Source organism: Canis lupus, chromosome 3 (assembly GCF_011100685.1).
Source record: "Canis lupus familiaris isolate Mischka breed German Shepherd chromosome 3, alternate assembly UU_Cfam_GSD_1.0, whole genome shotgun sequence".
Taxonomy (NCBI): domain Eukaryota; kingdom Metazoa; phylum Chordata; class Mammalia; order Carnivora; family Canidae; genus Canis; species Canis lupus.
In genome coordinates this window covers 25,278,827-25,306,811 of record NC_049224.1, presented here as the reverse complement: position 1 = coordinate 25,306,811, position 27,985 = coordinate 25,278,827, and the positions used below count along the sequence as shown (strand labels likewise).

General features: G+C 37.9%; 1 protein-coding gene across 1 annotated transcript; it reads left to right on the top strand.

Annotated features, from left to right (window-relative positions):
* On the top strand, positions 1 to 27,974 carry ATP6AP1L (ATPase H+ transporting accessory protein 1 like). The gene is made up of 7 exons (XM_038532416.1): positions 1 to 132; positions 7,183 to 7,226; positions 7,479 to 7,540; positions 9,073 to 9,308; positions 15,108 to 15,158; positions 17,474 to 17,714; positions 22,140 to 27,974. The coding sequence occupies exons 1-7, from the start codon at positions 38 to 40 to the stop codon at positions 22,440 to 22,442; spliced, it is 1,032 nt and encodes a 343-aa protein (XP_038388344.1). The 5' UTR covers positions 1 to 37; the 3' UTR covers positions 22,443 to 27,974.
* Positions 27,975 to 27,985: the final 11 nt, after the last annotated feature.

The window sequence follows — 27,985 nt, the reverse complement described above, 5'->3', positions numbered from 1 at the left end:
AGATGTGCTTGGTTTGAAGAAACTGATTCATTTCTTGATGGGAAGAAAAATCTTGCTTAGTTTTTCACTTATTTCTTTTTGTATGGGATTTTCACTAACTTTGGACCAGATTCTTGCAAGGAAGAATGTAAGGTGAGTCATTGCACATTTTTTTTAATTTGATGCATCTGTGAACTTCAATGCAAGTGTGAAATTAGATGGTTCTGTAATTTCTTTATATTGTTGCATAGCTATATTTGTTTATAATTCAAGTTGGATTTATTAGATCATTCAGTAGCTTATTAAATCATTGGACTAGAGTTTATAAATATGAGATGAAAACAAAGTCTTTATTATAAGAGGCAAGGATTATTCAAAATGCACAAGAAACATTTGTATTATGTATCAAAGTATGTATCTACGAGAAAATGACTCACAACAGTATTCAGGTTTCTTTTAGACCTACGAGTAAATATTAATTTTATGGTTTTCTCCTTCCATTACTATGAGAGGAGAGAGCAAGGAAAAATGTAAAAACTTCAGAAATATATAACCTGTCCTTTGGAGAAAAGGTGATGAATCATTTTAACTGGTAGAAGATGATAATTGTTTGGAGTATATACTATTTAAAACTAACAAGCAAAACTTCTTCTTTCTGTGTCCTTTGTCTTTTTTCTCTTTCCATGTCATATAAGGGAAACTAGAGATTTATCTATCAGGGAGACTATTTGGAATCTGAATATCAATTAACTTATGTCATATCTCCTAATTGCTCATTATGTGCCATCCCAACAAATACATCAGGGAATTTAGTGTGAACACCAAGGATAGCGCCAGGGAGAATGGTCTGCCAAAACTTGTTAAAGAATCTTTAAGTCACCAGCTGATAAAAACTTTACGTGTAGGTATTTTCTCATTGTTTCTAAGTTAATTAGTGCTTTTCTTCAAGTTCATTTTCAAATAATAAGTGACCTATACTCCTTAGGTTGTTAAGGCTTAATAAGGTGTCCTTACTTCATTTATACAGAAATGACTTATTTGTGCATTACACTGGTAAAATGTACACCAAATACTATGAAAATCCCAGTTCTGTTTTTAAAGCAAGGTTAATGGGTTTAAATAATCTTGGCTTCAGAAGGGACCCTAGAAATCACATCAATCACTGATCATTTGAATCTAATAATATAGCATATTAATTTATTATGAAAGAAACAAGAGTTGCTGTTTTGTGAATGTCTTTCAAATCATGGATCTGAGATTTAAAACATCTTTCAGGGACACCTAGGTGGCTCAGTGGTTGAGCTGCTGCCTTCGGCTCAGGGCGTGATCCCGGGTTCCTGGATTGGGGTCAGGGATCAAGTCCCACATATGGCTCCTTGTGGGGTGCCTGCTTCTTCCTTTGCCTATGTTTCTACCTCTCTCTCTCTGTGTGTGGCTTTTGTTTTTTTTTTTATTTTTATTTTATTTATTTATTTATGATAGTCACACACAGAGAGAGAGAGAGAGAGAGAGAGAGAGAGGCAGAGACACAGGCAGAGGGAGGAGCAGGCGCCATGCACCGGGAGCCCGATGTGGGATTCGATCCCGGGTCTCCAGGATCGCGCCCTGGGCCAAAGGCAGGCGCTAAACCGCTGCGCCACCCAGGGATCCCGTCTTTTGTGAATAAATAAATAACATCTTTAAAAAAACCCCCAAAAACCCCTATCTTTCAGTTCTATGGGTCTTTTCAAGGTTATTAAGTCTCTAGGAAGAATGATTGTATTTTAAGCTTAATACTTGTTTCCTAAGCTTAGAAAGAGTAGGGGTCACCACTCTGTCTTTACATATTCCTTCCTCAAATTGTATTTAAAGCATTCCTTAAACAAAAGGAAATGTTTTTCCTTTTCTACCCAGCATCCTGTGTGATCTCCCATTTTCTACTTCCCTTTCAGACTTCATTCATTAATCTGTTAGTTCATTCATGCATGTAGCACATAATGTTTTTAATACTTGGTACTTTTAAGTACTAGGCACTGAGCTAGGTACTGCATCTACAATGATGAGCAAAACAGATATAGTCCCTGCCTTCATGAAGCTTTAAGTCTAGTGGGGGAGGTACGATCATTAATCAAATGTGAATTATGCTGTGAAAGAAAAGTGTGGGAGGCTATGAGCACATATAATAGGCGGATCTGAACTGATCTGAGATGGTAGGAATAGTGTTCTTATGGAAATGACATTTAAGCTGTGATCTCTAGCATAGGGAGGAAGTATCTAGGAGGTAAGGGGAAGGGGAGGCTAGAGAACATTCTAGGTAGAGAGAACAGCAAGTAGTAAGACTCTTATGAGAGAAGAAGGGAACATGAAGCATTCAAGGAGCTGAACTAAGGAATGCTGGTGTAGCTAGAGCAGGACAGGGGACTAGGTCAAATGAAGTGAGCACAGGTTTTGTGTGTGTGTGTGTGTGTGTGTGTGCGTGTGTATTTTTTATTGGAGTTCAATTTGCCAACATATAGCATAACACTCAGTTGAAGTGAGCACAGTTAACAGGTCTTTGAGGGCCTTAGAGGCCATGGTGGGAATGGGCTCTTCATCCTGCATAGAACCATGACAAAGCTGCTTCTCCTTCACCTTCATGAAGGCATGACTTTGCAGATTCATGATGGACTACCTCGTATATAAAAAATGTGGCACCAGCTACTACAAGCTTAGGGCTCTTGATTACGTTTCAGATGCAGAGTTCCCTTCTACTGGACAAGAATCTGAATGTTTTAGAGACAATGTAGGTTTTCTTAAATTTTTTATTAAAAAAATTTTTAACCAGTGTTTCTCATTTTATTCATATACATAATTTTATTTAAAAAATTTTTTTTAAAGATTTTATTTATTTATTTATTTGAGAGAGAGAGAGAGAGAGAGAGAGTACAAATGGGTGGAAGGCCAGAGGGAAAGGGAGAAGCAGACTCCTCTCTGAGCAGGGCTCCTGACATGGGTGTGGGGCTTGATCACAGGACCCTGAGATCATGACTTGAGCCAAAGGCAGATACTTAACTGACTGAGCCAGCTAGGCGCCACACACATAGATAACTTTAACCAGTAATTCTTTGCAATTCTTACTTTAGTTCAGAGATTATCTTTGGTTGCAATTGTGGTTTCCCATAAAACCCTGTTAATTCAGTCATATGGGTATGGGAAAGACCTATTTAAATTATAGTTCATTAAAAAAAAAAAGTATGGGAGTGTTACTGTATATTCATGACCATAGATTCATTGAAATGAAAATAAGCCTTTGTTGTCTTCTAAAAGCTTTTCATTTGTGAACACGTGAAAACTTCTAATGAGTAGAGCAAAATCTCAAGCCAAGCATATTATCAGTATGGTAGCTCATCCATCCATCTATCCATCCATCTATTCATCCACTCATTCATATACTTTTTCTCAGGAAACTTTTATTAAACTGTTCTGCTAACTAGGTATGTCCAAATGACTTGATTAATTTACATCTTATTTAGATAAAATATATCTCATAATTTTCTGTTTTTGTTCATTAAGACCTTTTAAAATTGAATACTTAATCATGTATCATGAAATGCGATTTTTGGATAAATGAAGTTTAAAATAAATTTAAAAAGTCTATTTATTTATGATGATATCAGAAAGCTTGAAGCTCTTTAAGAAGTTATTGCCTTGATATTAGTGTTCCTTTCATGTATTTAGTCACTTTGTAACTTGTATAGAGTTTGGAGTTAAGGTAAGATAGAGATCTTTTCTCTAAAGTACATCTCTATTGTAATTACATGATTACTGATTGGAGCCTCACTTTTGCTGCTCAGGAAATTAAATATCTTAGTGCTCCTAGGTGTAATGGGCCTCTGAGGACTGATTTATGCTAATGCTACTCATCAGAGACTTACTATATAAATCAGAATGCTAGTTTATAAATTTCAAAAGGAAGACATCTTTTTTCTTCTTTTTTTTTAAAGAGAGAAAGAGAGAGAGTGGTGGGATGGGAAGGGGCAGCAGGAGAGGGAGAGAGAGAGAATGTTAAGCATGCTCTATGCCCAGTGCAGCGTTGGATACGGGGCTCCATCTCATTACCCTAAGATCATGACCTGGGCCTAAATCACAAGTCAGATGCTTAACTAACTGAGCCACCCAGCTGCCCCAGAAGGCATCTTTTTAAAAAGAATAAACTAGAAAAATCCATCAAAGTAATGCATGTACATGGTTTTAAAAAAATCTGGGGTTACCAAGACATAAATTATAAAAAAAAAACTGTCTCCCATTCAGTCATCTTTTCTCTAGTAACACACAACTTCAGCATTCCAGAATCTTACAATCTCAAACACGTATTTCTCACTCATGTTACAAGTTGATAGCTGCAAGTAGCCTGTTGCAGACCTGTTCCAGCTCTGTTTCCCATGTCTTGTCATTCCAAGACCTAGACTGACAGAGCAGCCCATGTTCGGGCACACCATCGTGGCAGAGGGAAGAGGGCAAGGAGGTGCAGACATGTGCAGCACCTCCAGAAGTTTCTGCAGAACTGCTGTACTGTCACTTCCACTCCTGTTCCTTTGGCTCAACCAAGACACATAGCAGAGACTTATGGAGCCGGAAATACTCTCTACCTGCAGGGAGGTGCTGCAAAGCGTATGGCCAAGGGCAGGGATATATACATTTTGGGTTGTTTCTGAGGAGTTGGGAACAGTCATACAACCCACCAACCTGCCCCTGTAGAAAAATGCAAACTAACCTAAAGTGACAGAAAGCAATTCTTTAGCTTTCCTGTGGCTGAGAGTGGATAGAAGACTGTTCTACTGCAAAAGTGCATGGGGAAACTTTGGTGGTGTGGAAGTGTTCTGTGTCTATGGTGGTCTGTTGTGGATATATGCATAGGCCAGAACTCGTCGGATTATACACGCGGAGTGATGTCGTTCATTGTCCTTAAATTATATCTCGGTAGAGTTGATAAAGTGAGAGTAAAGTGTATGCATGCATGAATTTATCAGTAGCAATGAATAGACATCATGGTCACCAACTTGTCCTCTCCAGAAATTCTCATTATATAGGGGTGCCTGAATGGCCCAGTCAGTGAAACGTCTGTCTTTGGCTCGGATCATGATCTCAGGGTCCTGGGATCAAGCCCCATGTCAGGCTCCCTGCTCAGTGCAAGCCTGTTTCTCCCTCTCCCTCTGCAGCTCCCTCTCCTTGTGCTCTCCCTCTCTGTCAAATAAAGAAATAAAATCTTAAAAGAAAAATTCTCATTAGCTATAGATAGTAGTTGCATTGCCAAGAGAATGGTGCATTCAAGTGTAATTGGTTCCATATAATTCGTTTTAAAGCACATTCTGATACAGATTTAGTAACTCTTTAGCTAAAATTATGTTTTGCATAGGGATCATGATATGTACTATATATATTTCTAATTGTAAATATATTGAGCTTATGTAATAATTATATATAATTGTCTTGAATTGTAATGTCTTAAATACAGTTTGGTCTGCATTCTTACAAACTACAAGGTACAAGTTCTAAACTACCTTGTACTACAAGGTACAAGTTCTGAAAAATTTTAAATAGGCAATAAACTAAAAATTTTTATGACATTTATGATGCAATTAGAGATTTAAGCACGGACATGATATTTAATGTTAGAAGAAATTAATATTTTCTATATGTAATGGGCTATTGTTTTAAAAAGTCCTTATCTTTTAGAAATATATACTTAAATCATATAATTTCTGACATTTCTTTCAAAATAATGCCAGAGAGGGGAAGTGGGTGAGCTCAAAGGTGAGATAAGATTGCTTATAACTTGATAATTACTAAAGCTGTTGGTGGGTACAAGTACATGGGGGTGGGAAGAGAGCTTATGTTTTTCTGTTTATGTTTGGTGTATGTTTACAACATTCTATGATAAAAAGATGTATAGACCTTCTAAGTTAGCAATTTCACTTCTAGGAATTTATCTTAAGGAAAATCTTGGGGATACGAACAAACAATCCACAATAATGTTCAATGTAGTATTGTTTATTAATTGAAAACAACCTAAATATTAATGAGAATTTGGTTGAGTAAATTGATACATTTCTATGATGTAATACCGACAAGAAATTCAAAATTATGTCAGAAAATCATATTGAGTACCAGGTGATGTATAGATGTTTAGAATTGTTAAATCACTATATTGTACATCTGAAACTAATATAACTAATATAACTAATAAGGATTTTATTTATTCATGAGAGACACAGAGAGAAGCAGAGACATAAGCAGAGGGAGAAGCAGATCCCCCATGGGGAGCCCATGTGGGACTTGATCCTGGGATCCCAGGATCATGACCTAGCCAAAGGCAGACACTCAACCACTGAGCCATCCAGACATCCCTGTGATATATTTTTAAGTTGAAAACAATTTTGCAGGCTCCAAAACAGGATGTTTATACATATCTGTTTTTTAATTTTATAAAAAGTAAATTTATGTGATTTATGTGTGTTGTGTGTGTACCTCTGTGTGTTTGTGTGTATGTAGAGTGCAACACTGGAAGGATATATATTATAATTTATATCCCCATAATTTTCAGAAAGAGCTTTTTGGCAATAGAATCTTTTTTTTTTTTAAAGATTTTATTCAGTCATGAGAGACACAAAGAGGCAGAGAACATAGGCAGAGGGAGAAGTAGGCTCCCTGTGGGGAACCTGATACAGGACTCGATCCCAGGACCCTGGGATCACTACCTGAGCTAAAGGCAGACACTCAACCACTAAGCCACCCAGATACCCCTAGAGTCCTTTTTTAAATAAAAAGGATTGAATATTTTTGTTTTAATATGGTAAAATTACAATGAATATAAAATTTCACTGTAAAAGATTTTATTAGTTGATTATTTGGTTTATTATTTGGTTACTATTTATTTTGGTTAGACCTCTGTAGCACACTATTTTGCACATGGTAGGTCTATAATAATAATATTCAATGGATAAGAATTTGGGTTGATGTTTACAAATTTGAAAAAAATCCTGACTTTCCTTATTTTCTTTGAAGAACATGTATTACTACTTTTTTAAAATCAGAAATTCACTATGAAAAAGTGGACAGTTTTGACAGGTAAGGTTCTGTCTTTTACTCTTGAGATGTAATAAATTGAAATACCCTCCTTAAAACTTCCTGTGAAATCTGAAATATAGATATTTGTTCAGCATCTTTTTATTTTATTTTCTCTAGTTTCATCTCTCGAACATCTTCAAATAAAGAAGTGATTATAAATGGTAAGATCTGTGTTTGCCCGTAAGATTCCTTGAAGAGTTGAGAAGAGTGTCGTCTGTGGTGGGCTTCCCTGAGTATTGATGATTGAAGCAAGAGTCTCTTACATAAAAATCTCTTAAACTGGTATATTTTAAATAATGATCCAGAAGAGGCTCAAACCTGGTAGATTTTACAGTGCTTTGCATTTTATTATCATTCAGTTACATGAATAAATCTGACATTTAGCCTTTGTACTCATATCATTTGTTTAACAGATCATCAGAGTAATGGAGATGTGAATCCAATCCAGAATTTCACAACAATACCAATCATAAAGGTATGGATATGTTAGGAAACTAGATTGTATCTTTAAAAATATTTTTTAAAACACATTTCAATCAGGTCAGAGCAACTGTGAAAATATAAATAATATGAATATTAATAACTAACATTCTTGCTTAAGCTTTGGGTGGGGAAATGTATTATGGTAGTTTTATAGTAAATAAAAAACTAAAGTTTTACTTGCTCTTGTATATTGTTTAACAATAGTTGCTTTTCAGACAGGATCACTATAGTAACACTTTGTCTTTGGTTACTGGTAAGCTTGGATGGCTGCTGCCTCTTTAATTTCTCTTTTTTCTGTACTTACACTAGAGTAATTGGTATGGGATAATTGATCTAGATAAGTGGATCTTCTTTCAGATATAGACCTGTCTTTGTGACTTCTGGAGTCAAGTACTGAAGTGCATTGTCTTGGGCTTCCTAAGTTTTCATAAGATGAAGAATGGTATTAGCATACCCTGCTAGTTTATGTACATTAAATGATCTGGAGCTGCACTGTCCAAGGCAGTGGCCACTAGCCACAGGTGCCTATTTAAATTAAAATTCAAATGAAATAATGTTAAGTAAGATTAAAAATTAATCTCCTCCGTTGGACTAGCCACATTTCCAGTGCCATGATAGCTTTAGAAAGCCAGTGGCTGCTGCACTGAGTAGGACAAATATAGAGCATATCCAATATTGCAGAATGTTCTGTTGGACATTACTGGTCTGGAGAATTATGCTGATATCTAGAATCCTCTTGTATGTCTTTTTGCTTAACATGCTAATTTCTTTATTTTTAAATCCTGCTTTCTTTGGGTTCCTATTTTCTGAAGAGATTACTGCTATTAGTTTCATGGCATGGTGAATTTTTGTTTTTAATTACTAAATTTTTTTTAATAGTTTTAGGTTTACAGGGAAAACATGAGCAAAATAGGAGGTTCCTTCCTATGTGGTCCCTCAAACCCTGCCCTCCACAGTTTTCCTTTGTTTAACATGTTGTGTTATTGTGGTACATTTATTAAAGTTGATGAACCAATACTGATACATTATTATTAACTAAAGCCCATAGTTTACATTCGGATTCACTCTTTGTGTTGTACATGTTATGGGTTTTGACAAATGTATAATGCTATCTACCTACCATTACAGTATTATACGGAATATTGCTTTTGCGGCCATAAAAATCTCTGCTCCACCTATTCATCCCCACTCTCTCTCTCCCAGCCTGGTTAACTTTTGAAAGTCTATATTGCTAAAATTATTATTTGCAAAGTTGGCTTTTTTTTTCTTAAACAATTTGGTCCTTTCCAATCTTGGTGCTTTATGGAACTAGGTTCAAGTACTTTTCAGGTATACATATCAGTTTAGTCTTGTTAAATAATTAAGATGAGTCTACCTACCTCCTCTGTTTCACTGTAGTGTGGACTCTGGAGCTAGAGAGATGAGAGTTTCAACAGGTTGTGAATTAGCCCTTTTACTTCCAAGGAGCCTTTTGTGCCATGGAAACAAATCCATCTCTTAAATTTTGTTTATTTGGTTAACCAGGCTTCCAACTACACTCCGAGCAGACAAGGACATTTAGAAAAAGAACCTTGGAATGGATTCAACCATCATAGCCCAGTTAATGTCTCCATGGATGGAATTCCCTGCATTCTTTTCTGGGCCAAAGGAATAACAATAAAATTTAAGAATCAGACCTGGCTGGACCTTACAGATGAAGCTTTTGGCCAGAAGGCAACCGTGGACATTATCAACTCAAACTGCAGTGAAGAAAGTGCCACGTAAGTTGACTGCTTTGCTGGAGGAGGCCCTTCGGGCGATTTTAGTCTGTTAACTGGGAGATCCAGTTTTCTCACATTTCAGAAAATGGAAGTAGGTTCCTTTGTAGTGAATTTGAAGCACATCTCTGATGAACTGTTTAATATCTAAAATGAAAGACCAAGTCAGAAATTAAGTTGAAAAAATAATTTTTCCCAGCAATTTTCTTGTTAAAATACCTTGTCAAATCAGAGTTGTGAAAGTGAGGGTTTTCCAAACTCGTTCTGAAAGATGAACAGGATTCCAGGCTTGGTATCAACTCCAAATGTGAGGTGTCAGACTACTTTAGTCCTAGCAGGGTGGAAATCATGTATCAGTACGCAGAGTCCTATATCTTCTAGTGGGTGAAACAGAGAAGGCGGACTCTAGCCAAGGCGGATGTCTGCTTCTAGGGAGTGCTCTGAAGCTGTGGAATGATGCCAGTTTGCAAATGTGCAAGGGTACCTTTGAGTGGCAAATGTCAGAGGATTCTTTAGGACATTTGTTCAAAATGATTATAATAATTCATTTTGATTCAAGATAAGCAGATGGAACAAATACCCTTTTTGAAGAAGAAATCAATTTCCAGTACCTTTCTCTGCTTTCTAGTCATCCAAGCGAAAATTTTTTGCTTGTATTTGTTTTGGTTGAGGAGGAGTAAGTCTGGCATATCCCGCTTGCTTTCTGTAAATCTCCTTGCTTTCAACATTTGCTGGTTTAATGAAAGCTTTTGGAAGATTGTCTGCATTTGTTTTGGCCTGGTTAAGATGGGCATAATGCTTTGTATACTGTGTATTTTTGTGTGTGTGTATTTATTTTATGTAATTTGATTGGAAACACTTTTTTACTCCTAAGCTTTACTTTTCATTTAAAAATTATTGATGATGGGTAAAAATGGATTATATGAATATTACAAGTTTTAGTAAGTAGCTTGCTATTCAGAATGATGATCTCTTATTAGGGAATTAGGGAATTTTAAGTATAAGCGTCCAGAGTCCTCACAAATTGGTTTATTCTGTTGCAGCACGGACTACCAAAGAGATTCCAGCACTGCTGAGAGCTCAGGACTTTTTTCTTGGACTCTAATTAATTCCCTACAGGGCTCTTTATTTGTGGTCAGTTGCCTGAAGAGAGGCTGATTGCCTGGGGATCTTCTTGCTTGTCTGCGGCTGACTGGCTTGCCTTGATTCCATTTATTCTGACCCCAGGATATTTGTGGGGAAGATCAGAGCACCACAGTTGTGTTTTTTTTTGTTTTTTGTTTTTTGTTTTTTTTTTTTTTTGCTGGGCTTTAGAAATCTTAATGATCTCCGGGAACCCAGAGACAGAAAGAATAAAACTTGGCTTCTAGACCCAGTTCTGCTAGTGAACTTTGTGACTTTACAAATAGGAGCCACCATAGCATCATCTATGAATGGAAATGATGCCATCTATTAATTGTAACAGGCCTGGAGCACTTGCCAGGGCCAGGCACAGTGTGAGGACTTCACAGGCACAATATCTGTTATTCCTTACAATGCTATTTGTGAATAAGTCCCTGAGTCACAGACTGTTACCATCCAAAATCAAGGCTTGTAGAGGTTAGGAAATTTGATAAGTCCATGCAGCTTATTTGGTAATAAATCTGGGGCCTAAAATGTCTTTAAAAATGACATTTCACCTCCTCTTTCTTGGCCCTGTTTTATAGAATTGTGAAAATCACATGGGGAAATGTATGCATGAGAACTTCGAGAACTCGTCAAAGGCTACTCAAAGTAGTAGTATTATCTTCCTAGTTAGGGTAAAATAGTGCCTATGCCTAGTTATCTGGTAGAGAGACCCAGAGAAAGTTTGGTTTTTACAACGCACAAAGGAATGGTTGGGTGGGACCTGACTTTTCTTCTTGGTCAACACCTAAGAATTCTAGTAGGATGAGTCCTGAGTGAGCAGCATCCACCTCCTGGTGTCCTGTTCAGTCAAGTGTACAGACATCCTGGACAGCCCACCCACGGGGATGAATGGGAAGCTTCCCAGTACACGAGGCATGCAGGGACCAGCTACTGAGACCATCCCTCATTCCTATGAAATCTTATATTCTCAAGAACCAGAGGCAGAGATGCTGAAAGAATAAACCCCAGTAAAGACATAACCATGTAAGGTCGAAAGCACAGATTAAAAAAAGATGACCTTGTTTTAATGCTTGGAAACAAAATGTTCAGGGAAAGGCAAATTGTTGGCAGACAGATTTGCTACGGAAATCTTTTGAAATAGTGAAAGCCCTACAAATAGAGCATAATCTGAGCATCTGTGCGTATTTTGAATTTAAGCAATTATAGTCTAGGAATTCAGAGTCTGTTTTAAACGTGGGAGGTTAGGGCGCTTGGAAGAGTAAAAGCAGTTCTTTTTTGAGTGACTTACTAGATTATATATCTCCTTCGTGTTCCCAGGTTATGGTGCAGTGCCTGGTACTTAGGAGGGTCTCACTGAATCATTGTTGAATTTGCTTTGTTGAAATCAGGCATTTTTTTACTCTGCAGCAGAGCATGTTAACAGCTTTCATCAAAACCAGCGCTGCTAGAGAAAGCTCTTGGAGTGTCAGAAGCTTAGAGGCCATCGAGCTGCTCCCTCAGGAAAAGGGGATAGCAGTTAGATGGGCTCAGTATCGCTTTGCTTTGAGGTTTTAATTCATCAGCTACAGAGTCAGTTTATGGATAACTAAGCTATTCTGATTCCTTGGAAGAAATATAAAAATTTCTGTTAAAGTAAGTGACCAGTCAAGTTTATAAAGAAATAAGTTTTATTTCTTTAAAGTATCTTAAGTTCTTTGTAATAGACTATCAGAGTATTTTTAGAGAAAAGCCCTTTTGGAGACTTGCTTTATTGAGTTAATTTGCTTACAACGTGTTCATAAATGAATGCTTCTCGGGTATCTAAGCTTGCAATATTAGGAAATAAAGATAATTCTCTTAGTAACTTTATTTATCTGATTTATTTTGTAAATACCCCTTCCCCTTTCCCCATAAATAGTATGAGGATAAATTTCAGCTCATTTACTGACATTTCTATTTCTTGATAAGTAAGACCAAATATCACATTTGTGTGATATTTTTTCAAGCTTCTAATTGGATGTTTTATGGCTATCCACTCTTGCTTTTTTGGTTTTATAATGTATATTTAGGTGTTATAACCTCTAGACATTATAATGTCACATAACTGCATCATCCTTTCTGTATTTAAATTTTTCACATTTTCTCATTTCAGTTATTTAGTTTTTTCTCATTCTTTTTTTTCAACCTCATTGAAATATAAATAAAATACACTAAACTGCACATATTTAAAGTACACAATTTGATCAGTGTTGACATATTTGTACACCCATGCAACCAGTACTACGCTCAAAACAGCAAACATTTTCATCACCTCAAAAGTTTCCTTGTGCCCCTCTATAATCTTTCCCTCCTACTTACTTCCAACCCTCCAGGTAACCACTGATCTATTCTCTATCATTATATGTGATTTTACATTTTCTAGAATTTTATATAAATATGATCATATGGGGCACCTGGGTGGGTCAGTTGGCTAAATGTCTGACTCTGGGTTTCGGCCCAGGTCCTGATCTCACGGTTGTGGGATTGAGCCCTGCCTGTGCTCAGTGTGGAGTCTGCTTCAGATTCTTTCTCCTTCTCCTTGGCCCTCCCTGCTCACACACTCTCTTTCTAAAATGTATGAAAGTTTTTACTAAATAAAAAAAGTTCTATGGTGTGTACTCTTTTTTAGTCCGGCTTCTTTCACTTAGCATGATGATTCTGATATTCTACATTGTCACATGTGTCAAAGTTATGTTTCTTTTTACTGCTGAGTAGTAAGCCCTGCATTATATGGATATACCACAACTTGTTGAGCCACCCACCTCTTGATGGAAATTTGATTTTGCCCAGCCCGTTTTTTGATAGCTTTCCAAGGAAAGTTGCTTTAAACATTCATGTAAAAGTCTTTGTAGGAGTGTATATTTTCATTTTTCTTAAACACCTAGGAGTGGAATGGCTAGAGCATATGGTATATGTATGTTTAGCCTGCTTCTCTCTCTGCCTATGTCTCTGCCTCTCTCTTTGTGTCTCTCATGAATAAATAAACAGAATCTTAGAGAAAAAGAAAAGAAACTGGCAAATTGTTTTTTAAAACAATTGTACCATTTACCTTCCCAGTTGCTTTACATCCTTACTGACACTTGGTATGATCAGTGATTGTAAAAGAAAACAATTTTCTGCGTGGTTAGCAATTTCCGAACAAATTTGACTGGGACTTGGGTTAAAAAATAAGCCTTGGAGTTAGTAAGAGATTTACCTCCTTAGAAGAATGTGTTTACCTGTCAGGAAGTAATGAAACTCAGAACCATGGAATCATTCCAGCTCTTGGAAACCCACAGAGGCTACTTGTCTTCCTCTGAGAGACAGTTATTTACCTTCGTGGGTATTAGACATGCAGCCATTTGTCTCCCTTAGGGTGAGCTATTTGTTCCATCCAAAATCTGATAAAAGTCATTGGCTTACATTGTGAGGTAGGTACCTAGTACTCTTCTCTTTTCATGTGCCAAGGACAATTTTTGACATTCAGGAAGCAAATATTTCTCTCCCTCTTTCAAGGGGTCAAGGGGGACCACTGTCTCTCTCTTACATAAACTCCCAGATTCAAAACGTTGGTGTCCCTCTCCTGTTTTACCAATCCCAGTATGTACAGGATGGTATCTGGCTCTCATCAGTTGCCCAGGCAGAAGAGTTAGGTTAAAAGGGGAACAAATGTGGTTATTGCTGTAAATTGGTAATATTCTGTGTGACATTCAGGAAATTCTCATGTTAGGTTTCAGAAAAATGTGAATAAATATGGATATTAAGAGCTTAAGGTAGATTTTTGTTTGTTTTTTAGAGCAGAGATGCAGGGAGGGTCAGAGGGAGTAGAGGGAGAGGGAGAGAATCGCACACAGGCTCCATTCCCTTTGCTGAGCCTCACTTGGGGCTTGATCTCAGGACCCTGAGACCACTACCTGAGAGGAAACCAAGAGTCGGATGTTCAACTAACTCAGCCGCCCAGGTACCCCAAGAGTAGGCTCTTAAAGTTTTAATTATTTCAATTACCATGCAATGATGCTTCTATCTTTTTTGTTTGTTTGTTTTGTGATGCTTCTATCTTATTGTAGTTTTATTTTATATTTTACTGATAACTAATGATGCTGAGCATCTTTTCATGTACATATTACTTCCATGTATATCTTCCTTTGTGAAGTGCCTATCTTTTTACCATTTTTAAAAAAAGATTTTATTTATTTATTCATGAGAGACGCAGATGCCCTGCCTGATGTGGGACTCCATCCTGGACCCCAGGATCATGCCCTGAGCCGAAAGCAGACACTTAGCCACTGAGCCACCCAGGCATCCCTCTTTTTACCATTTTTAAGTTAAATTGTCTTATTGAATTGTTGGTATTATTTATTATATTCTGGATACTAGTTCTTTGTGTATTGTGAATATTTTCTCTTGTTTTGTAGCTTGCCTTTTTTACGTTCTTAACACTGTCCTTTGAAGAGTAAAGATTTTGAATTTAATAAAGTCCAATATGTGGATTTTTCTTAATAGTTTATACTTCTATATTTTTTCAAGAAGCCATTGGCTAGTCCAAGATTATAAAATTGCTATCTGTTTATTCAATACATTTTTATTTTCAGCTGTTCCATTTTGAGCTAATTTTTTAGAGTAGCATGACATAAAGGTTATTTCTATTTTGATAGACTGTGTTTTTTGTTTTCTTAGTTTGTCTCTGAAGTTTGGTGATGCTGAAATTCCCAAAGGTCTTGATATAAGGTAGGTATGGATACTACTTTGGAATGTCATAGATTCAGCACTTCACATTGGCTCCATGTAACTTATTCATTGAACATGTAGTATCAAGGGCCTGCATGTGCCAAGCACTGTGACACAATAAATGCCACACATAGCTAGCTATACAAAGTTAGTGATATTATAGTGGAATCATATAGTAATGCTTTCTTTAGTTTCTATGAAAGCATCTATATAGATTTTTCCTTCTTTAGTTAGGGCTTAGAAATCACATGAGCCTGAAAATGTGATCTTCTTTAATAGATAGTGCCTTATATTGAATTATATTTATCATTTAATAATACCAAAAAAGTCTTTGTTAGTTGATGTCTCAGCAGACAACACAGGCCTACATTTCACTGAGTTTATGTGTGGAAGAATGCATCTGCCAACAGTAATTTATTTAAGGAGTTAGGAATTGCTCCAGGAGTGGGGGACAATTTGAAGGCATTACATTTTTTTTCTTATAAAAATAAAATTTCTCTGTTCCTATAGGACCAACCTCTTAGTGGAGATAAACAGCTGTGTCTTTAACATTACTTGAACAAACCATCAGGATGTGCTAGCGCAGTCTTGCTTGCCTAAGCTGTGTTCTGTGGAACACTTCTGCTATGTAAAAATATTTATAAGATTCCCCAGGAAAGGAGTTCTGTGGTCAAATGTGTTTGAGAAAGACTGTACACCATGTCCTCCCTTTGGAGATTCACAGCATAAATTTGTGTATTCAAGTTATTGTGAAGACATGCTCTTAAGGAAGATTGCTGCACTTGGTGACTTTGATTAACCTCTCATTTCCTATGTTTACTTTGGAAAGCTCTTTCCTCAGAATATTTGCCTACATATCATGAAGCACTAGTGTTTCACTGGTCGTAATGTAGAAAATACATGTCATCACCTTTCAGAGAAACTTTATAAGGAAAATAGAATCCCACAAGGTGAGCAAACATATATACAAACACAAATATACATATCTGTTTGATATAGGAATGAGGAATAGTTTTTTATTCAAATAGTGCTTTTATCCCCTGAAAGGAAAATAGCTATATATATATATATTTTTTTTCTAATGATAAAGGTATGCGGCCAACACTGTCAGTACCTCATCTATATCACTTGAATGTTTCTATTTCAGAGCACTATAGTCCATTGCTCAACTTTGAACTGTCAGCCTTTCTTTACCTACAAGTTTTCTTTAGCCAAAGGGATCCACTGCCTCCAGCAGTTCTCAACTGATGATGGGAAGAAGTGTATAAATACCCCAGCTCCCTCACCCTCAGGTCAGATAACAGGCATGTAAACTACCCTGGCTCCCAGGGTACCCTGTGAGTGTTAAATCCCACTTGCCCACAGTGGAAACTTGCTTAATAATGTGTCCTTTTTAGATGTCTTCCATCCTTCTGTCATTTCTCTTTTCTCCATTTGACATATTTTGAATTCTCAAATACATTTGGGACTATCTTCGCAAATACTTCTTCTATTCACATTGTTGTCTCAGGGTCTGCTTCTTTAGGAGCCCAATACATGACCAGAAAACAGAAAAATCAAAAAATATTTATATATAAAAAGAACATGAGAATCACTCATAATTTAACCACTATTTGTAACCATTAACATTTTAATCTCTGTCCTTCTAGAATTTTTTTTTACACAGTCACACATTTGTTTTTAAATGAAAAAATGATCATGACATATTATAACTTTTTATTGCTGAGTAATATTCCATTCTAAAATGGGTAAGAGTAAGGGCTCTGGTCTCAAATTGGATTTGGAGCCCAGCTTTAATACTTAATCTCTGAATAAACTTGCACATGTTATTTTTTAACCCCTCTGTATCTTGAATCCTCACCTGTGAAATGAGGATAATATTATCTATCTCAAGTTAGGGTAAAATACACATTAAAAACATAGAAGGAAGTTTGATACAGCAAATGCTTTCATTATTATTTTTGACCATTGTTTATTTAGTAAATTCTATATTATTATCCATTCCTTTTTTTTCAACTTTTTTGAAATAATAAAATCAAACTTTGATTTTAAAAAAAAATAAAATGAGCTTTTTGTGTTTTTTTTTTTTTTTTTTTGAAGGAATTTGTACTGTTCACATTTGGGGGTCTGCTCTGACATTTGTTTTCATTAGTACCTATTAAGAGATTCTGGTTCAGAACTAGAAGTAAACTCTCTCTCTGAGTCAGTTCTACTGTTTGACAAGAGAGGGTGCAATTGCACTGTTCATAGATGATTTCCTGTGTCAGCAAACATCAAAGGATTTTAAGAATAATACTGTTTGTAATTATTTTCAGATTCACCCTTACCAATTACAACAAGTTGTACCTCCAGAGCTGGTTTAGTCTGCATCGAGTCGAGATTATTGTCAATAATTCAATCCAAGCAACTTATAACGCAACTGGTGTATATGCTCCATCAAGTTATTCCTACCACTGCCAGCATGTCAGCAGCCTGCAGCGATATGATGCCCTCTTGTTGCCCAGCGACACAGATGATATGTCAAGCCTGTGGGAGGTCACTTTTGTTGATTTCCAGGTAACAAACTGAAACATATGCTCAGTGCACCTGTATATTTGGTGCCAAAGAAACTCAGTGTTTGAAAAAACCTGAAATACAGACATTTAGAGAAAGGAGAGGAATGGACATCTTTAAAATGATATTGGTATTTTTTCTTTATCTTCCAAGTTATGAAACGGAATAGGATAGAACAGTATCCACACCCTATGTTCCCCCTACTTGCTTTTACATTCACATTTATGCAGTCACTAATAATTATCAATGAGGAATGCCAGCAATCCAAGCTGGAGGGAAGCTGTGGCGCGAAGCCCAGTGACTGACACTTCCTGGAGTGAGAGGCCCTTCTGGGGAGAGGAACTGTTGGATAATTATTTTATTTCCTTCAGGGAGTGGAGCAGTGATCCTATCAGGACAGATAAGAAGTACATCTGTGGCATGAGTGACAGCTTTGGCAGTTAGCACAGGACTGGAACTGTCAGCCAGGGAGTCAAAAATATCCCAGGATCCTCTTGAAAGTATTTGGGGAAAGGCATGGGGGCATTAGACATTTCTTTTCACCACCAGAATGTCAGGCAGAGAGACATCTGTCAACTTCCTCTGTCCTGTTTACCTATGAAAAAAAGCTTCACTTGTTCTTCCAACACACTGAAATGGGCGGGATTTTGCATGTCCCATTTATGGGCACTTTCCAATCTCTTGCGAATGTAAATGGTTTTACTTCCAACATCCCCCCCGCCCCGCCCCTGCAGCAGCTTGAAGAGGTGTGGTGTTGAGAGGCAGTGTGGGATAGGGAAGGAGCTTGCATTTTGGAGACTGAAAGAAAGACTTGGTTTCAAATTGCTTGTCAGCTCCCTGGATAAGCTAGTTCACCCTCTTAATATCTGGTCTTTGTTTTATGGACGTAAAGAAGTCATGGCCTAACATATGTGGCAGTACCCAGGACTGTGTCAAGCATGGATAACAGTAACTACTACTTCTGAGTCCTCTCTGTGTGTCAGCTCCATTGTGGTTGTTTTACATACTTTGTCTTCAAGATGTCATAATGTTGCAAGATTGCTCTTGTTATCCTTGTTTTAAAAATGGGATGACTGAAACGCTGATGATTATATATTTTTTTCAAAGTGATATGACTGGTAAATGGTAGAAGCAGAATTCGAATTCTGGGCTGTCTGACTTCAAAGGCACTTTAATATATATATAATATATGTATTTATTAATATTTATAAAGTATGTATTATATATATTTCTCTTACACCTTAAAAAAGAGAAGCAGGCACAAAGAGCAAGAAGTAAGTAATAATGGAGACAAAGAATAATTCACACATAATCTTGCCTGATTAGAACAGAGGAATTGATCAATTTATACCTCTACCTTATTTCAGGAATGATTTAAGGTGACTTAGAGAAACACTGGAAGAAAACTGATTTTGAAAAATTCGCAAACCACTTCATAGTTTTTAGGATGGTTATGATAAGAAAACAAACAGGCAAACCCAAAACAGAAAATAACAATTGTTGGCAAGGATGTGGAGAAATTAGAGCCCTTATATATTGCTGGTGGGAATGTAAAGTGATATAGCCTCTGTGGAAAATGGTTTGGTAGGGTCCTCAAAAAATTAAGCGAAGAATTACCATGTGATTCATCAATTCCACTTCTGAGTATATATCAAAAGGAATTGGAAGCAGGGACTTGAACAGATATTTGTATACTCACGTTCATAGCAGCATTATTGGCAATAACCAAACGTTCATCGATGGATGAATGAAAAACAAAGGCTAGTGTATACATGCAATGGAATATTACTCAGCCATAAAAGGGAGGAAATGCAGAAGCAGACAGCAGCATGAATGACCTTTGATACCACGCTAAGTGAAATAAAGCGGACACAAAAAGACAAATATTTACATGATTTCACTTATATGAAGTATCTACATTAGTCACATAGAATAGTGTTCTCAGGGGGCTGGGAGAAAAGGGGAAGGAGGAATCAGTGTTTAATAGTTACAGTTTTGCAAGATGAAGAGTTCTAGAGATGGATGATGGTGATGGTTGCACAATAATGTGAAAGGACTTAATGCCACTGAACTGTACACCTAAAAATCACTAAGTTGGCAAATTTTATGTTACATATATTTTACAATAAAAAATGTAAAACAAAAAAAAAGGGCAAAGATATGGGACTTAAGAAAAAGGAAGAAAGGATCAAGTAGAGCCACCGATGAGGTTGGTCCATAAAACCACATGACCATCTATCTGATCTGGGTGGAAACAGCACAGTGATTTGGCTCTGAAGATTTGGAGCATCCAGTATAAGAAAGAATTGCTCAATTACATGTTTTTGGGGCTCATAAGATTACTAGAAATGTGCTTGCGAGCAGCACATTTTATGGCTGGTATGGTGCAGCCTATGCCAGTATCTTCAATAGCAACCTTATAGTGAACACAGCAGGGGATGCCAGAGGTGGGCCTTGTTAAAACACATTTAATATAAGAAGATGCCAAAATGCAAGCTCAGTCTAGGCAAGAGGTGGTAGCGCTAGTGATTAAGGTATACGTACAGGAGGCTGCATTCCACGTTGGTGACTGCCCATCTGACTTATTCTAAGAATAAAGTATAGAGTGATGCCACGTGCATGGCAAACAGATGCCTTTGGTGGGCCATTTGGGGACTGGTAAAGTGTAGGCTGCATCACAAGGAGTATATTTATTCAACTCCAGTTAAGTCTTGCTTCTTAGGAATGCAGGCTCAGGGTTGCTGGATCTTTGACTTTTCAATAGAAGCTAGAAGTCTGGATTTTAAAGGGAAATCTCAGGATGTTCAGAACTCTGGGCCTAACAAAAGTAACCTGTGGGCTAGATATAGCATGTTTGCAACCAGTAGTCTAGAAAAATGGATGGAAACATACCCTTCAGGCATTCTCCACAGATACCATCTTAAGGATTAAACCGTCTCAACCGTCTTAAGGATTAAAGTAGAGTCAATGTGAGGACATTTTCTTTGACTGGAGTTGCAGCATCAAATGAGGCCATCTTTTGTCATTTTGTCAAGAGCTTGATTTTTCAGGCACTAGTCTGAAGAGAAGACCACTTTGCCTCTCTGGAGAGGGGTGGGCCAAGGATCCCAGAAGTCAGGCCAGGAATCTCCTTTAAGAGCTGTTTTGGATTCAGTCTAGTGTATGGACAAGGCCTCTCAAGTCTATGGCTACAGTCATTTTAGCATGAAAAAAAAAATGGGAAAGCACCCACTGAAGTCATAAAAATGAGTTCCCAAAGCACCCATGGATAATTTGGTTTTCTGATGTACCCCTTTGAAACCAACTGGGTGACTGAGTTGCTATTGTATAGGACTTTATTCTAAAAGCCAGCTAAATGTGGGAGCTGCCTTCCACAACTGATTGGTCTTAATAGAGTAGTCACCCTGTAGCCCAGTTTCTTTCATTGTGACTGTATTTAGATACAGAGCCAGTTGTCTGTTTGAACCTCTACTAGTTCTAAGTACTTGAGCTGCTTCATTTGCACATGTGAGAAAGCTCTTCTTTCCATCCTCTGGGCAGGGTGCAAACAGGGACTGGTATACAGCTCTTCCAAAAACAGTACCAAGTCTGTATGGTACAATTGATAAAGAGTGGGGGGTAATGTCCGGAGGAAGAAGATACAGAACATACCAGGGCTTGTAGAGTTGTAAACCGAGAAGTGACTCTGAGGCCAAACTGCCTGGGTTTGAATTATAACTTCACTGCACTTAAATAAATGATCAAATCACATAACATAAAATAAATTTAAGAAAATAAATTCACTGCACCTACTGCTGTGTGACTCTGGGCAAGTTACTTATCTTTTCTGCGCCTCAATTTCCTCACCCATAAAATAGTAACTTATTCATAGGCTCTTGTGATTTTTAAATGAATTAAAGCAGCATCTAGTACATAAAAAAAGTTCCGTGTTGGCCTTTATTATCTGTATTTTGCCTCATTGGGGATCATGCTATCCTCTCCTATGAGACTCTTCCTGCCTACTTCCTTTCAATAGAATCAAAGGCAGCGGAAGTGAGATTTAATTATTCTTTGTGAAATTTACCCTAACATTTATAAAATTTTGAGTGCACTTTGGATTTTAGAGACATCACAAAGTTACTTTTTAGATGGGCTAGAATATTTCTAAGGATCAGATTAAAAGAGGTTTTATTTCAGAGCCTTGAACTTCATGAGCCTTTTAATATGATAACCATGCATCTCAGAGTATCTGGGTCAGGCTTGATTTAAAATTGCGTCACCATCCCCATAAGCACACTCACGTTTGTTAGATCGTGTGCTCAAATTACTCAGTAAGTATGGCCCCCATGTCTTAAATTTGGTTAATTAGGAGTCCAGAATCCTCAGCCCAGCTGAGAGGTAGATCTTAGGAGAGAAAGAATATGTCACTTCAGCTCTTTGTCCTGACAGATCCAAGGCTTTACCATCAAGGGGAGGCAGTTTGGCAAGGCCCGAGACTGTGCCTCCTCCTTCTCACCAGCCATTCTGATCGGCCTGGCCATGTCCCTGATCCTGCTGCTGGTGTTGGCCTACGCACTACACATGCTCATCTACCTGCGGTATCTGGAGCGGCACTATGGTTTCATCACCTCTCCGGCCCACTTCCCCCAGTTGAAAGCTCGAGATGCAGCAGAAGAAAAGGAGCTGCTGAGGAGCCAGGGAGTCGAGTGCTATGAACTGAGAAGCCAACAGATCTGCAAAATTTATGTGTAATAGCACAGGCCCCTCTTCCTCACAAAGTCCACAATGGGTTCTGAAAGGAGTTATTTCTGTTCTGTCCTCTTTGGCTTGTGATATAAAGTTTTCACCTCATGGCTTGATTTTTTTAAAAAAAGGAAATACGTGCGAAAAATACATTTTGGAGCATCCACTGGCCTATTTAGATAGACTTGAGGTAATGAAAAAGTTGTCCCAGGAACCCCACAGAGATAAATATGATTGTTGCCCCAAAACGACTTTGAAAGCAAAGGGATATTTCAAGTTAGAAAGACAGAAAAAAACAATGATGTCATTTAGAGAGGGGAAAACATTTGGTCTTTCTTGTTCGTGTCAGTTCCGATGTGATAATATAGAATAATAAATCCAACTTTGGAAGTTCAGAACTTAAAGTATTTTGAAACACTTTGCATTTTTAGAAATTATATCCTGATTTTGTCTTAAAAATTAATCTTAATCTTTCCCAGAGCTGTTTTGGGAAGACCATTGTCAATATGGTAGGACACTTTATTCAAGGGCTTTCTAGTCATTTACTTTGCTGTTCAGAGGCAGCCCAGTTCAATTTGTAAAAGATGGGTAACAGTCTTGCAGTTTCTTACCTTTTCCATCTGGTTGTGGTGCCAAGGCTTGTCTCATCTGTCTGATGTAGACATCCATTAACTCTCCTCGGTACCACTTGAAATAAGCAACTGAGCTAACAACAGTGTGCTTGCTATGCAAACACAGCTTCAAAGCAAATCTCTTAAACCCGCTGGCAATGAGAGGGTGTCCCTTAAGCTCTCCTTTAATAGATATTTTGCAGCCATCACCATTCTTCTTACATATGGATTTCTCCATTGTCTTTGCCAGTTCTTGACAGATACTGAAGATTGGCTTCCCCTGAATTTTCACCAAAGATTCTCCAACATCTCTTGCGTGTTACAGAGATCTTTTTTTTTTTTTTTTAGATTTTATTTATTTATTCATGAGAGACACAAAGAGAGAGAGAGAGAGGCAGAGACATAGGTAGAAGGAGAAGCAGGCTCCAAGCAGGGAACCCAATACAGGACTTGATCCCATGACCCCAGGATCACACTCTGAGCCAAAGGCAGACGCTCAACCACTGAGCCACCCAGGCGTCCCTGTTACAGAGATCCATGTATAAAAGGTATATTGTATTTCCCTAACTAGGGTTCTACACATGACCTGTACAGAACTTGGAAAGCAGATGGGAACAATGTGGGGTAGAGGGTCATGCACAGAAAAATTGAATCTTTTGGGCAGCTGTGATTGATGAGTTTACAGTCTGGTACCATCTTTGATGCCAAGCGTGAATGGCAATGTTTGGGGTTTCTGATAAAACAGTCTTATGTTGGACATTTCTCTTGGCTGTGAGTATAGGTTTGGTTCCAGCCCTCTCAGAATTCTGTAAGCTCTTCATACTCTGTAGTGAATTTTTGTTGTTGTTGTTTTAATACCTGGAATAGATTCTGTAGTTTGTATCTAAGAATCTTGATTCTTATACTAAAGACAGTTATAGGGAACAAACCTTGAAGAACATAGGAACCTAGGATTGATTTTTTGGCCCTATCGAGCAAACCAGGGAGGACTCGTAGCATTAGAGAGTGGGAAACAGCTCATGTCATTCCATAATGAAATTTTCATTGTGGTTATTTTGAATGTCCACTGGTGGTATAAATGGTTGGTGTGGTAGGCTATAGAACTTGAAGGGTAAATGTAACTTATGGTCCAACTGGGGCACTTTTGAAAGTGAAAGTCATTAACAATTCCAGGATAACAGACATAAGCAGAACGGTGCCAGACAGACTGGGAAAGTCACCCTAGATATGGTAAGACCCTACAGGTATGGTCATCACCCTATAGGGTGATATCCTGTAGGGTAAGCTGGCTCTTTCTAACTGTGCTAGAGGGCTTACAGAAAGAAAATAATAGCTTGAGATTTAAAATTCACAGCTTTAGGGCAGCTCGGGTGGCTCAGCGGTTTGGTGCTGCCTTCAGCCCAGGGCCTGATCCTGGAGACCCAGGATCGAGTCCCACGTCAAGCTCCCTGCGTGGAGCCTGCTTCTCCCTCTGCCTGGGTCTCTGCCTCTCTCTCTCTCTGTGTCTCTCAAGAATAAATAAATAAAATCTTAAAAAAAACTAAAATAAAATTCACAGCTATAGATGTGGTAAAAGAAAAATCCAGGGAGTTTCTATGACTGATCTATAAGGATCTTATAAAGGGGTTGACATAGTTGGAAATCACACACACAGGTTTGATCTTGCAAATTGGTAAAAGGCATTGTAGGTAGAATTCACAGACCTGCCAGATCTCTTTAAAATATTTATTTATTTATTTATTTGAGAGAGAGTGAGAGAGCGCATGTGCAAACAGAGGGAGAAGAAGACTCTCTGTTGAGCAGAAAGCCCGACATGGGACTCAATCCCAGGACCCTGAAATCATGACCTGAGCCTAAGGCAGATACTTAACCTACTGAGCTATCCAGGCACCCCATCGGATCTTAATGAATATGAGAACCCTGATTACAAAATAGAAGACATTTGAAAAATAGTAACTTTGGAGATAATTTAGACAACTTTAAGGATATTGAACCCGTAAACTCCACTGGTTTTCTTGCTAGCAGAAGCAATCCTGTGAGATGAAGCTGTTCTGACCTCACCAAAGATAGTTACCTTGCTAGGGGGTGCCGATTTTCCTCAATGTCTTTAGACAATTGGAATCACACTCTAGCATATCCCAGGGAACCAATTGCAAAGTCAAATATAGGGGAATAAAAATTTCAAGGTTTTACTAATTTATGCAACAAAAGACTTGGAGGAATATATGGAGGAATGAACTCTGGAGGTGCTAGCTCAGAGAGGGAAGTGCATAATTTTAGATTGAATTGAATTTTTTTAATAGGTCCTCTTACCAGATTTTGGGTTAAATATTCTGGTTTGAGCAGCTGGGAATATTTCTAACCGTTTACTTGGTTGATTAAAATATGACCTCTACAGTGACATGCACTAAATGAAATAGACCAGAAACTCGTTGGCATAATATAGAGGAAGAAAATGAATTTAATAAATTAGAGAATTGGAATATAGGAATGGTTTTATCATGCATGTCCTGTTCTCCATCCCCAAAACTATTTTCTTCTGTGAAGGCCCAGAGGACACTTATAGCACTGAGCTGAAAAATACATTGGGAACACAAGATCAGGATTTTTGAGAGGTGCTTTAGAGGCTGTCTGTAGACTATGGATGAAGGCAGGAGTATCTTTGATTCCTTAGTCTCAGTTGGAATGCCGGGATCCTGGAGTGGCAGAGGTCAGATAGCAGCATAGCAATGTTAAGGGGCTGTCAGGCAGGAGTGTTAATCAGATTAGATGATGTTTGTTAATGGTAAAGTGACCGATGACAGAGGTAGTGGGCTAGTCCACTAAAGAACTCATTCATCTGAATAATCATAATCTTAGTAAGATCTAGTCCTCATATAAAAAGACCTTATTTGACATATCATGGTGGATTTCCAGAGCTGAGTCTACTGATAACTCAGTAAGAGAGCTCTTGACTGAAATGGAGACTTTTCATTTTTCCTGAAAAAGGATCTTTGCTCTTCGTATTTAATGTTGAATATTATGAATGATATTATGTTTGTCCATTAGGTATCTTTTTTTAAGATTATTTATTTATTTATTCATGAGAGGCAGAGAGAGAGAGAGAGAGAGAGAGAGAGAGGCAGAGACACAGGCAGAGGGAGAAGCAGGCTCCGTGCAGGGAGCCCAATGTGGGACTCCATCCTGGGACTCTGGGATCATGCCCTGAGCTGAAGGCAGATGCTAAGCCACTGAGCCACCCAGGGATCCCCCGGTATCTTTCATTTTGTATCACTTCTAGTATGTTCTGATCTTGAGGTAAGGAACTTAGGTTATTCCCATGGATACCTTTATTATTAACCCAACAGTATGTAATTGTTAGTGCTTCAGGAGCATAGCCTAAGAGATGTCTGTCTTCCTGGGAGGTCTGGAACAGTATGTCAATGAAAGTAATGTTTGATATGAGTAGGAGTTGACTGGGCAGGTGATATGGAAAAGGACAGATATGGCAAAAGGAAACACATACACGAAGACTCGACTATCATGTGTGGAGAACTATGAATACATATCTGTGGGAAGGCACATATAATGTATTTAAAGTAGTGAAAGAGATTAACCTGGAAATGAGGAGAGGGAACAGGTCATTTTGTTCCTCAACTAAAGACTTAGAATCTTGACTGGAGGTAATGGAGAGGTTCCTCCATTGGAGGAATCTCCAATGGAGATTTTGGAGGGTTATAAGCAATGAGATTTTTAACATGGCAGGTAAGCCTGAGTAGAATAGGGACAGATACTCCATTAAGGAGATTATTGGAATAGTTCAGATGAAAAATAATAGGACTAAACCTAGACGGTGGGGTGAGAGGAAAGAGCAAGAAGAGGTATTTAGGAGGTTGGTTCATTAAGTTTTGGGAACCAAATGGCGAATCACAAATGTCTGTTAGGTATCTTATTTGGGGTTCTGGGTGGAGAACGATACCAATTTCTGTAATCAGAGAGAAATAAGAGAGGGTAGGAATTTGATATGGGAGATGCCTTTAGGCAGGTCCTATAATAGAGGTCCAAGTAGACAGTTTGGCTTATGAATCTGGGGCAGAATAAAGAGATCTGGCCTAGAAATTTGGAACTCAAGCAGAGCCTGTCCGTGTCCTACCCATATTTCTTTGCGTCTTACTGCATCCTGACCCATCTCTTCGTTGCCAGTTACTGCCCCCTAAGTCGACTGTCCTTGTGCTCATGGCAAGCTGGAAGTGCTAAAGATTTAATGTCTCCTGGGAGTTAACCCTCATGCAGCAACTCTCAGGAGTTGTGGATAAATACCCCAGCTCATCTGTCCCTTGAGTAGAACATTTCTAGAGTGTGTCTTACACCATTTCCTAGAGCTCCCCAGCAGGACTTAACTCTTTTGCCCATTGTGGTACTTTGCTTGATAATGTTCACTTTATTAACTCCCTTGTCTTTCTTGTCTTCCTTGCTTCCCTAATGATGTTTCCTAATGATGTTGGCATTACCTCCAAAATAAACTACTTCTGTTTAAATCCTTGTCTCAGGATCTGCTTCTCAGGAAATCCAAACTAAGATAAGCAGTAATGGGCATAGAGGAAAAGTTGACTGGTTGACTACATTTGGAAAACAGCTTATTTTTACAGGTTTTACAAAAACATACAATTATTAGAACATGATGCCTGAAACCTTTCCAGGGTCCTGGACAAGAAGCTCTATAAATGAATGTGTATGTGTGTGTGTGTGTGTGTGTGTGTGTGTGTCTGTGTGTGTGTGTTTTCATGAGAAAACATGAGATTTGAGATTTCATGAGATTTGACCTTTTATACCATACTTAACACTGGTTAAATAGCCTTGGTGAGCTGGTTGTCTTCATCTTTGATGCTAAAATTTGAAGTTTAGCGTAGCTGGCAATTGGAAAGAGAAAATTGATGTGAGGCAGTGGAGAGCAAGGGCAAG